At 36.2% G+C, this 13,161-nt stretch overlaps 1 protein-coding gene across 16 annotated transcripts in view; it reads left to right on the forward strand.

Annotated features, from left to right (window-relative positions):
• KCNMA1 (potassium calcium-activated channel subfamily M alpha 1) overlaps positions 1-13,161 on the forward strand; it is a 420,823-nt gene that overhangs the window by 343,365 nt on the left and 64,297 nt on the right. Inside the window, exon 19 of one of the 16 annotated variants that reach the window (XM_059851298.1) lies at positions 9,158-9,451. The exons of the other annotated variants lie outside the window; for them this stretch is intronic. Within the exon in view, the coding sequence (XP_059707281.1) occupies positions 9,158-9,451 (294 nt within the window). The remainder of the gene's footprint in view (positions 1-9,157; positions 9,452-13,161) is intronic. 16 annotated transcript variants of the gene reach the window in all.

The following is a 13,161-nucleotide window of genomic DNA, read 5'->3' on the forward strand; positions in this document are numbered from 1 at the left end:
TGCACTATATTCATGCATGGATTCGAAGACAGAAAAACAGCACTGGGTCTTGAAACTCCCTGTAACCAGCAGGTGGTGGTGCTGGCTTAGAAATCAGTAGTGGCTGAGGGGTCTGCAAGAACTTCATTATGTATTGCTTTGCTAAGGAAACAATTTTATAAAAAAAATATTTTGGATGGCTCTTTTGAATGGTATACAGTTTTTTGCCGTAGAGGTGTATACAGTGTAAGCACTTGTCTCTAGAACCAGTGTCAGTGTAAATTGGCACAGCATTTCTTACTTTACATATGAAATTATATGATGGCCGAACAAATAACAGGAGTGTCACGACCTCCATCCCAGAGGAATATTACAGCTAAGTCTGAAAGAGTATTGGGGATCACTGAGCCTGATCCTATGAAAATTTAGCAAATGGAAGTTCTTCTACTGGTGTGAAAACTGAATAAGACTAATGATAAGAAAGCCAGAGTTGAATGTTAATATTTCAGTTCTTCTTGTTCAGAGACATAGACATTTCTACACCCTTTTTTCCAAAGATAAACACAAGCCAAAATAAGTTCAATGGTATCAAATTTTACAAAGTAAAAAATATGAAGAAAAACCCAAATTTATGAGTCACATATTAACCACCTAGTTAAAAACAGAAGCAACCTCAGCCAGATCCCCTCAAGTGTGTTTTCTAAAGTAAGGTGACTCATGGGGAAGCAGAGGAAGAATTGAAAAACTGAAAAATTAGAATTTAGGAATACAATCCCCTGGATTTATAAGAAGTGTAGGAAAATCTTTACTTCACTGTGGTATTGGCAGGGACCTAGTCTGTCTTCTTGTAATGACCAAGGTAGATAAAATTTTATTTCAGTTTAAAACTTTAGACTATACGGGTTGAAATTACACTGGAAATATGTATTTTTGAGATGTTAAGATGAATTGGCACTTCTTAATGGAAAAAGAAGTAATAATTCTAATTAGATTTCTGCAGGATGAAATCTACACTTCCCAATGTTCACAGGAAGGAAAGAGTTGCGGCAAGACTGAGTTGGAATTTGTGGAGTCCTGCTCCAAAGGCACGGAAATATCGCTTTCCTGTGCACTGAAATAGTCTGCCTGACAAACACAATCTATGCTGTAAATACAAGATTTCTAATCCCGAGGAGCTGAGTAATCACCAAGGACTCCCGTGCTTACTTTTACTCTTAGTTTCTTCAAGGCATTATATGTTTTTCTCTGAATTTAATGGAGCAGGGGGAGTGTAAACAGTAAAGAGATCATAGGCACAATGATGAGTGGCCTTTCAAATTTAGATTTTTTTTTTAATAGTAGCTTTTTTTTGTCCACAAGTAGAACTTCACTGTTTTCTGCAGTGACTGATCAGATTGTGTGTGCTTTTAGTCACAAAGGGGAAACTTCCTTAACTTGGTAAAAACAGGACAGATTCCTCTTACAGTTTAACAGAACTGCATGTCTACAGTGTGCCCTTGCTAGTGTCACAGCTTCTTCCTTTGTCCCTATAGTTGGTGTCAAAATCTTCTTTGAGGCAATAGGACAAAGGACAATACAATTTGGGTTGCTATGCATTGAAACAAGGATAGTCTGTGACAATGCATGGAATATTATAATTTGCTCTGTGTTGCTACTGATAAAGAATCTCCCAAAGATGTGTCTTTTGGCTTTGCATGTCACACCTTGGGGAACTGTCAAAGGGCTGCTCATAAGGAAATCAGTGCCCTTTAATTGACACTTTTTTTTAAAGGAAGGGAAATAGAAACACAGAAATAAAAAGGATGTTACAGTTGTTCAATGTTAGAGGCACACTTTCATGTCTAATAAAAAAAAAAGCCACCAAGCCCTGTAATAACAGTATCACACATGAATATAGTATATTTTTATGGAGTGTGTTCAAAATGTGCTTTTCAAACAGCAGTAGCAACATCGCAGTCTTACACTCAGTAGATCTGAGAAAATTAGAGATAAATAGCCACAATTTCGCATCCTTTGGTCACTTGAATTCTAGCAAGATCTATGAGTAATAAAATCCTTTAAAACTGAACTGACTGCATTGGGTGAGCCACCCAATGCTGTGTAACCCAAGATTGGTGGTAAAACTAAATCCCAGTCAGGAGATTCCCAATCCTCTGCCTGTAGCCATGGGGTCATCAGGTAGTCTGTTAAAATGTTAACATGTGGCTTTGAGCAATCCTTTTGTACTTTGCTGTGCTGGAGACAGCAGCTGGGGCTCCAAAATCGTAGTTCATAGCTGCTTGTGACTTGGTAGGAAACACAGGGTCTGAACAGTTCTTTTCTGACACTTGGGGTAGGTAACATTTTCTGTAGCTCCTCCATGTTCAGAGCAGAAAAGCTTGTTATAATGAAGTAAAATAATTTAAAATTTAACTCAGCATATTTACACTCTCAATACCAATGAGACACTTTGACTTTCCTTATTCTCCAAAGTACACTCTGAAAAGACAAAGTTAGTTCCCTTCACTTTGATGTTTGCCTGGAGAACAGCCCCCCTGAAAACAGACCATGTTCTGGTTTAAGTTCTACAGTTTAGGCACATCTCCATTTCTTCACCCTTCCCCAAAACAAACTTTACTTTATCCAAATAGTATTCTATATGGGTATGGCATAGTGGAGAAGTCAATTGGACAATTAAATGGACAGGGAGGAAAAAAATGTCCACTGATGCTTTGCTTTGCTTTTTTAACTTTTCATTTGACATTTTTCCAATAACAGTATAATGACTTGAATAAACAATTACAGAGTGAATAATAATTTGAAAAGGCAGTGGAGAATGAAGACTAAAAATCAAGAAAAATGTACGAGAGAATACTAAAATTTGATTTAGAAAATATGTTCAAGGTTCAATGGACCTATGACTTAGTCTAATTATAAATTAGCATTTGATTAGGAATTGAAGTAGCTTTTTTTCTACTGTGCAAACTTGGCAGGGAAAAGAGAAGATGTTTGTTATGTACAAATAGTATCCTATTGTTTATATACCTCTGTATTGGAACAAGAAACCAGATCCATGAAATCAGAAGCCTTTCTTCTCAAAATTGCACACGCCAATGTGTGTAAAATGCTGTATATATGGGAAAGCCTTGCTTCTCATTTATGACAGCATATACATGAGTTATGAACAGCTCCTGGTCTCAAGTCCACTGAAGGCTGTGTAAATGTTTTTTCTGACTTTACTGGACTTTGGATCAACCACAGTTTGGAAAGCCTTAAACCACTTTGCTTGCTGAAGTCATAGTAACAGAGAAGTGATAATAATTAATACAGCATACATATTAGTTATGTTATTGAATTAAACTGTAGGAGCAAAGGAAAAAAATACCATATTTCTATGGTAACCTTAGGGAATTTCTCTACTCTTAAAAACAAGCACAAATGGTGTAAATCCATACACCAGACCTTTTTCACCAAAAGATTCAAGTTATAGGTTTTCTGGGTTTCCAAACTCCTTTGTAGTCTATTTTTTATTCTATATACAAGTTACTCTAAAAGATCAGGAACTTAAAGTCTATATTGATTTCACTGAGTATCAGAGCAGCCATCTTAAATTAATAAAAGGATCCAGCATGGCAAGATTCCACATTTGCTGTTAACTGTCTTTTTTTCAGCATTCAAGGAAGAGCAAAGATGAGAAATATATCTGTAGCTGAGTTTCAGTTCTTAATGTAGGAGAATAATTAAGACTAAAAGACCATGTATTGTTAATACAAAATTTGAGTATTGGATACTAACAGAAAAAAAAAGGAAAAAAAAAAAAAAAGTAGTAGACACAATGCATTTGTTTTGAAATTTTATGTGCCTTTAGCCAAAAAGTACAAGCCTGGGACAAAAAGAGGGCAAAAAAAAAAGAAAAGAAATGTTTCTTGATCTGCAGTTTCAAAGAGAATGTCTCATGTAAGCACCATTCAGTATTTGCAAAATGTTCGGATGATGCATTCTTGACATTCTTGGATCTTGATGTTTTATCTGCTTTAAGTGGCAGACACTGCAACTAAAAGCCAGCCTCACCTGCTTTTCTAATGGTGCTAGTGTGCAGATATGCAGTATATCTTTTTGTATTAAAAAACCAGAATGAGATGGATTTCCCTGAGTTTGTAATGCACATAGAAACAAAAGCAGCAATCCTGTTTCATTTGAATTACCATTTCAGACACCCAGCGAACGCTGCTCCACAGTTTCTAAAATTAACATTCTTGTATCTCATCAAGCACCATTATATTGTAGTTTCTAGTCAATGATTTCATTACATCTGTTACCACCAAAAAATCAAGTAAATTTGTTAAATAAATAGTTCATTGGCATAAAATGATTTTTAGAGGATGAATAATGTGGGGTGTTTTTTTTCCCCAGCAAATAACAAATGTTTTGATTAAATCATATTTCAATACTATGCTGAATTCCAACCCCAACTGATTTGGCACATTTCCTTTTTTGAAAGTACCTTTGATAAGAAATGCATTACAAACTCATCAGTTTAGCTTCCTGTTAACAAAGAGACAGCAGCCGTCTGGATTATTCTAGATCCGCAGTGAAACTGCCACACTATGTATGCTCAAAGTAAAGCTGTGCAAGTTTGACAAGGGGCAGATGAATCCAGGAGTTATTGTGCAGGGCTTTAAGTCTATGCGGCAGCTGACGGTTGAAATAATCATCTATAAATCGCTCTGAGCTAGCTGAGGAAAGGTTGAAGCTGTATATTTTCAACATATCTGGCCTAATGGTTAATCTGTTGTCTTGTACAGGGGGTGCTGGGTGGAATCACAGCAATAGCTGACAGTTTGGAGGGATTGCTGTGGGTATTTTCAGTTGCCTGATTCACAAAGTGGTAGGTAGAAAAAAGTCTAAGCAGGCTTGTCATTGAATGAGGCAAGCCATGATCGCTGTCACTCCCATCAAAAGAACTCTGGTAGCCAAAAGCTCAATCAACATATTGATTATTTGCATTCAGTAATACAGGGCTGCAGCTTGTCTTCACCCCCCACCCCATGAAAGCTGAGCCAGATTGCAGAACGGTGACTGCTCCTTTGGAGGTCAGCTTGGAAGATGTTCAGGAGAAAGACATCGGTTAAGTTGGGGGGAGAAATAAAATATTTCTTCAAACCAAGATAGTTTAACTGTTAGAAACACTCTCTGTGTTTCTGATGCTGGTTCTGACATATCTTCACAGTGACATGGCATTACTCACTACAGAGATTAAAGGGGTGCAGTATGAATTAGACTGAAACAAAAATGAAGTATCTGCAAGTGACAGCTCTGGCTGATGGCTGACTGTGAAGGAAAACACTGTGCTAGTGTCTGGTGAAAAACAGTGCTGAAAGCCTAGCAGCAGATAGAGATGGGGGAGGAGAGGAGCACTGGGTATCGGTGGTGGTTGTTTAGAATGTCTGGTTTTGGTCAGGATATTTTTTCTCCTTTAAAACACATTTTCATCTTCCCTTCCAGGCAAATCATGCTGAAGCCAGTTTCAGCCATTTTGTTGAAAGCACTGTACTGGTATTCTGCCTTGTTACATTTAAATTAAAGCTCAGCCCAGTTTTAAGTTATGGCAAGTGCATGCTCACAAAGAATAAATAGAGATTGCCACAGGCATTAGTTTAACTACATTTGTTGTTTTAAAAATGTTCAGGGAGTTGCAGATTGCAATTCAAATTATCTTCATTATAATAAATAAAATGTATAGAAATAAAACCAGGCATGATTCCCTAACGCAGTCTGTAGGCAAGTGTGTATTCATTGAGCTTGAAAGGGAGTTCCTGAGGGTGGGGGTAAGCAATAGGAATATATGCAACTTCAAAATATCTTTATGATTGCATTAATACATCACATTTTGTACATATTATTTTTCATCTCTCTAATGGTGACAGGCTTCTTGGGCAAATTCTGTACAGCATTTATTAAAAGTAGATTGTGTTAATCCAGGGTGCAATCAGAAAATACTACAAAAAATGGAATTTCTTACCCTTACTCTACTTTTATCCTGTTCCTTGCTGTTTGCCAGTCTCAAAAAGTAGTTTAAAATTTGCTCTCAAAATGGCTCTCAAAATATTCTTAGGTAGTAATAATGCCTTGTGGACACATGAAAATGTACTGAACAATTCTAAGGAACTTAGGCAGCATAAACAATGCAGGCCTGTGTCTGTTTGCATTGGAAATAAAGTCATGTGTCATGCCACATAAAAATAAATTAATCTAACCATGACTAGAAAAATAGTCCTGCTTTAGTAGACTTGGTGGTGCTAAATTCATCCCATACTTGGAAAAGAACCCTGGTGGATTTGGAGGTTGTGATTTGATGTTGCACAGTGGTACGAAAAATTACCCCAATCCAGACAGTTTGATTGCCAAACCTAGTGAGGCAGTGACAATATGTGAGGATGTATTTAGTTCCATAGAATTAACAGCAATCTTTGTTTCCCAAATATGTTTTTTATGGAAATCAGCCCACATAATAGTGCAAGAACCCAGTTGGATTTTAAAGAAATTATTAACAAAAATCAAATGTCTTTGCTGAACAGGGGAATACTCCATAAGTGTTTTAGGTTCTGCACACTATAGTCTGTATCTGCTGAAGCTGACCTGTGTTTCTCACCTGGTTGTACAGAACTGCTTCATCCAAAAGCTCTGTGCTTGCTCGTGTAGTTCAGGGTGTATTCTGGCAGTCCCATATGTGTGGCACAGTGTGCACCTACAGCTTGACAGGCTATTTACACTCAGAGTAACCAGTTTCACTCTTCTGTGGTAAAAAAATACTTGTAATTTTAGGAGGAATGGAGAAAGAGATTATTATCTCTACAAAAGATAGGTCATTCAGATATTCTGTAATCCTTGCTTTTGAAGATTGAGTAAAAAGACTTGGGCCATAAACTATTGGAGGAAGAAAGAAAATTGTCCTGTGTACGAAGAATTTCATGACTCATCTGCTGTGAGGCTTCTTCCACTTTGATCTAAGCTCTTGAGGCAGGAGGCTGGAAGTCATGGGATGAAACCAGTAGTTAGAACTTTTAAATCTGGAGTAATTTGACCAAAAAATTATGTTATGTCCATGCTCAGTGATAGAACCTGTCCACACTGTTGGAAGTAAGGGGAGGTAACTTAGGTTTTGAGCAGCTCAGACTGCCTTCCTGCTGAACAAGGTCATGTGGTGCTATTAAATATGATGCCAAGCTCCAGATATGAAGCCACACCAAAAGACAAGTATTTTTGTTCTGACACATGCTGTGCCACCACAAGCACAATATCTTAGGAAAGCTTGAATTTGTCTGCATGGAATATGCCATAAAACATAGACTGCTGTGGAAGGTTATTGCTTAATAGTCAGGGCTGGTATCTGAAACCATCACTTATTGAACTCCAGAAGAGACTGTAAAAAGATTATGGTGTTTCTTATAACTTGATTAAAGGGTTGATAAGCTTAATAGATTCTGGTCTTCTTCCATTTCATGTGAAGATACTTTGATACAGGATGTGGATTTTTAAAGATTATTTCCAGTATTATTATCTGCACTTTAAAAATAGAACTGAGTTGATGCATATCAAGGCCTTCAAATACATGCTTGACCAGTGATGTGTAGGGAGATAGTTCTCTGCAGATATATTTTATCATCTGAAAATTATTTCACTTGGAGAAATATCAGAAGTAAAAGTACAGAATTTGATAAAAAACCTAGTACATCTGAGGGAAAATTGATAATTTTCAGGTAGTGTATCCAATATTTTATACAGTATATTTTATTTTTGTGGCAATATTGTTAATCAAAGATGTATGCTCTCCTCTGATTATTTAAAATACATGTGAACTGTGGTGAGTATGCATTATTATTATTATTATTATTATTATACTGTTACTTCTGTTAGTAAAAATCAGAATAGTATCATAAATTAGACTTTAGTTCTCACTAATTTTTCAATCTACCTCAGAACAGTAGCGAGCCATCAAAAGGTCATTGAATTGGAAGGTGTGCTTTGCCACCAACCAGTTCAACCTTTTTAAAAGGTACCTTCAAATGACTTTTGTAATTCCTATACACTCACCTTTTCCCCGAGAGAGACAGATTTTGTGCTTGAAGAAAAATGGCAAGCATGGGAATGCTATTTTCTTATCTTTCCTGTTACCAGATGGTGTTTCTAGCTGGTGGTAAACTAAACAAAGATCCCAAAATACATGCTGACCTCAAATACTTTACCTCCACTCTCTGCTCAGTGTTCTCCATAGAATCTTTAAGGCAATTGAAACATATGGAAATAATGCTGCAAGTTTATCAGTCCACCAACTACTGCCTACCTAAACTTCTTACTTCATTATACATAACCAAATATAAGGTCTTAGCGGTTCTGTTATATACCTTCTCTGTACCATACTCATTCAGAATGAAACAAGCATTAGGAGAAGATTTTTATTGCGTGTTTTTACCAGAAAAATATTTTGTTGTTGGTTTTTACGGAGGGTGCCATTTGTTAGAGGTATTAGTAGATGGGGTAGTGTTGAGACAGCCTTGATATATTATCAGTGGAAGACAAAGAATCACAGTTTTAAGCTAAATCCATATTTAGGAAATTGAATTTCTTAACTTTCTTTTCAGAGGTACTATGTATGACCTCCTGAAATTTACAGTTTGAAATGCAGCACTGTTGAATACCCAACAATTTTTATGTGGGTTCCTTAAAATCAGTTTAATTCCATAAGTATGCTTGCACAATTTTGAAGTGGTGACCTTATGTTTTCTATGATTCCTTATTTATTTTAATAGCAGCAGAGTGCTTTACCTCCCCTGTCATTTTCAGTAGTTTCAAAGAAATAAACATCTTCCACAGATAGTAAATCTCAAAGCCCTTATCAACATGGGGAAATAAGTATTACCTCAGACATACTTACCCTAGGATGGGATTATTGCTTAAAGGTGATAATATTGTTGAATAATCCTTCTATAAGTATTCTTTTATAAAGAGTCATTTTTAGAGGAAAAAAAAAAACCAACATAAGAAAGCTGCAGGTATAAACCTTTATTTCTGCTGTTGGAACTGATACCTTAAGCTTTAATGTCTGTATTTCCACATAATATCAAAACTGATTCATGCCTGTGGTTTGAAATAATTTTTAATACAAAGAAATTAATTTAAATTTTTTCTTATTATTTAGAAGTAAAGAATGCAGCTAGATCAAGTTACCCAAAATGTTCATATCAGTCCAAGAATGCAACTACTAGTGCATTGATTGATGCCAAGTCCACTGAAGGAATCCTGGAACCTGTTCCACTTGTTAATAACCGTAAAGGGAGCCTCTTCCTACCCAACAACCCCTCGCTGCTGCACCTTAACTTACTGAGTTCTGTTGAACAAGGAAAATCTACCTACTGTAGATTGCAAAGGGCACTCAGCTTGCCTGTAAAATACCGCTACCATTCCCAAAAGCCTGGGTTGAACCAAGATCTCCGTAGGTAGCCCAGTAGTTGGATGCATAAGGCAATACAGAATGGTTTGTGCATGGTTTTGCAGTCTGTTTTCAATGTGTCTATGACATTACTAATGCTCTGTTAAGTGCTTACAGATGTGGGTTTCTCCAGATGTGGTGATTAATAAGTTAATCGAGATAGCTAGTCAACTAATGTTTTTTCTGGGTGGTTTGTGCTTTTCCTTTCAAAGGATTTAATTGCTTTGAAGCATTTACCTGCTAGGCAGAATGAACTTACCAGGTATCCCAGTTCACGTGATGTTCAGTAACATCGATGTTATTTCAAATTTCAGCTCTTTTTGGTGTCTAAAAAAGCATCTGTAAACTAGTTCAGCTAGTGACCTGGGAGAGGCAGTCAAGGAGATAGTGTTGTTTTAAAAATAGTTAGAAAATAACAAAGAAAAAAGTTATCAACTTGCCCACTGTTTTGGAAGACTTTTCCTTTGCTTTGCTTTAAAAATGAAATGAGGATAAAAGTCAAGTAATATGTTGTTACAGATGTTCAACTCCACTTTAAGGCTGTTAAAATTACCAGCACATCTTAAACCAATTCATGGAACATTGTCTGGAGGTTATGTCATTGAAATAATGAACACTCTTTACTCAAGAATAAGCAAACATGTTAAAACATCAGTGTAACTTTAAATTAAACTCCAGCATAAAACCGAGTGTCTGAAGCCTCATTAGACTCGCCTGACATTTTTTTAGCATTGAGTCTTCCTGAACTGCAAAACTGTTATTAGACAAGCAAGCTCTGGGTTGTTACAGCAGTACAATAAGTGTTATACTTAGGGATGTGCAAATAAGCTCTTGAATGTTATTAGAACTCAGAGGCTGAATTGAATTCCAAATCTATAAAACTCTGTGTCCAATTCTTGAACTTCCAGTTTTCATGAAAGTGGTAAAAAAAGTCTGTTTAACATTATATGGCTGTAGTTAATACAGATCCTGTAGTATAAAGACATAAAAAATGGGGACTCGTTAACAAAAGTAAACATACAATATCAGAATTTATTTGTCATACATCACAGCCCCACTATGGAAATATGTTTATCTTTCATAAGAACAAGCAAATTTAAGACCCCATTTTAAAATAATGCGACACAGGAACCATGAAACTAAAATATTTAATAATCTTACTAAAAAGTTTCCTAGATCCACTTCTTTAGATATGCAGGAAATTGATAGGAGTATCTGAAGGATAATAATTAATTATGTTTTATATCCTACTTACTACTCAGAAACCACTTTTGAGTTATCACTGCAGCATTTTTGGGAACCAAGCCAGAGGTAATAGTGTCCATTAGATACTATTCACATATTTCAACTTCATGTGTTCCCTTCCCCCATTCTTATGGAGCTGTGTTGCTAAAGTGCAGATGCCCTGTAAACTCTGTGCAGAGATTTCAATGAAAAACAAAACTTGATTTTCTGTCATATGATGAATATAGATCTACTTCCATTGATACAATGAGAATAAATGGCTTTCTTGGTTAAGCAACAAGTTGAGATCCCTCAGAAAGCTTTGCTAACAGGTGTTAACTAGTGAGCCACGCCTGCCTTGGGCTTTGCAGGCAACTGGTGGCAGTAACATAATTTGAATCTGACGAGCACATATCCAAAAAGGAAGCTTATTTATTGCAGATGCAGTACCAATAACAAGTGCAGACTGCTAGAAGTGTAACTTCTAGAAGTTGTTATTTTGGATGGTTACAAAGAAAGACTTTGATTTTAATTGGGTGGCAGGTTAGGCAGGTTAGCATCACCTGGCAGTGCTGCAGTACACAAGTGCTGGGCCATATAGTACAACAACATCCTTATTGTATTAACTTTCAGGATTTGGAAGGATCAGACACGAGTCTTATTAGCTAGCTGAAAACTTGGAAAAATATATTTTTTTTAATGTTGTTTTCTCTTGTGCAGAGAAATATTTCTGGTTATAATATTATCTACAGTTGACTTGTGTTACTGTAAGACTTTTGCCTATGGTCCTGATGGATCTGTATCTTCCTTGAACTGCTAAAATTGTTTAACAGCACATCTCTGGACAAACATTCTGTAACCCCATGGCAACAGATTAATTTGGGTGAAATTTAGATTTTTTTTTTGCTCCCAAGAGAGCAAAATAGATCATTTGTTGTTTTCTGGAAGGAACATTTTGCATGATTCTTGTTCATTTGATCTTTTAAGTGGTGGAAGTGAATATTTATATCCAATAAAGAACGAGAGAGCACAGTGGATTTCTTGAAAGCTATTGTCTGTGTGGAATAGCATGCAAATAACTCTTTGGTAGAGAAGTTTAAAACAAGACTAGGCCATTTTCAAGAGAATTATTTGAAGAGGGTGTTCTGAAAAGCAAAAAGACTTGTGTTTTTTTGCAATCAGAGCAGCAAAGATATTACCAACAAACCAGTTCTGTGCATGTTCACTTCATGGTACACGTAGCTAAATACTGAAGTGATCTAGTTTAATATGTGCAAACTGTCACAAAAAGAAAATTTCAATTTATGTATTTTTGAGAATTTTCTGTGGGCTTATTTATTTCTCAGCCGAATTTGACTGAGAGCCATTTGACTAACCATCAATAAGCATTTACACTGTAGGGCTTTGATTTGGAAAAAGAAAGAAAAGTCAAATAAGAAGAAAATTCCTTTGTCTTTAGGGGGTGCTGCCCAAGAAGAGAAGAAACTTAGTGAATAAATCGTTATTAGACAGTCATTGTTCTGATCTAAGTATTATCTTTTACACTACTCTTTGGCACATTTATTTTAGGATTAGCTTTGTTTAGCTGCTTGGTTTGTTTTTCTCTCTTTGCAGAGCTTTCTTTGGTTGTGACTCCCTTGTTCTAGGTGAGGCCAGGTCATCGAAAAAGAGAACAAAATCTGTCTTTTCAGGGCCCAGCCTTTTGGTCTTGACCAAGGCCAGATGAAGTTCCATAGCAGGCTTGTGCAAACAGCCAGAGGTGGTAGGCTGGAACCCAGTCTGTAATAAAATAGTGTCAGAAAAGAGTTATAGCAAAAGGCTATTGCTTCATTTCTTCACAGATAAGTCTGGTGCAGGTGACATATATCCCATTTGTGTTGTTTTTCTTATGTATCTTATTGCAAGTAGTATTTTTTTCTCAACCTCTGCTTGTGCACTGCTGATGTGTACTAAGGTCTTTAAATATAGCAGCTACTACTACTACTACTAGTACTAATGTCTTTTCTTTTAGCTTTCAAGTAAAAGCTTCCTAGGCATCAGTTATATTATCTTCTAATTAATTTTTCAGTTAACAGTAGGATAGGAAAAAGTTTATTTTTTCTTCTTTGTACCAGAATAAATTATCATTAGTATGAACCTGAGAAAGCAGGCATGAGTTTATTCCCTTTGATAGTACATGTGAAAGTTACATAGAGATTATCAAGTGCAGTTACAATCTCAAAACAGTAAAGATGGTGGTTAATTCTCATAAATGAGTTCTCAGGAAGCTGCACTTGTTTAAGCAATACATATTGTGACGTAAGTTATCCAAGAGTCGTTTCTGACTGACAAAACTATAAGTGATTTTCTATCTGGAAATCGATCTGTCCTTGAAAATGCACCTCATCCTCATTAAAAGATTGCATAACACATGCATTCTCTGTTATACAGGTATTGTCTCCCCACTTCCATTCAACCTCATTCTGTTCACTCCTGTTAAAACTCCGTTC

The sequence above is a fragment of the Haemorhous mexicanus genome, chromosome 7 (genome assembly GCF_027477595.1).
Source record: "Haemorhous mexicanus isolate bHaeMex1 chromosome 7, bHaeMex1.pri, whole genome shotgun sequence".
Lineage (NCBI taxonomy): Eukaryota > Metazoa > Chordata > Aves > Passeriformes > Fringillidae > Haemorhous > Haemorhous mexicanus.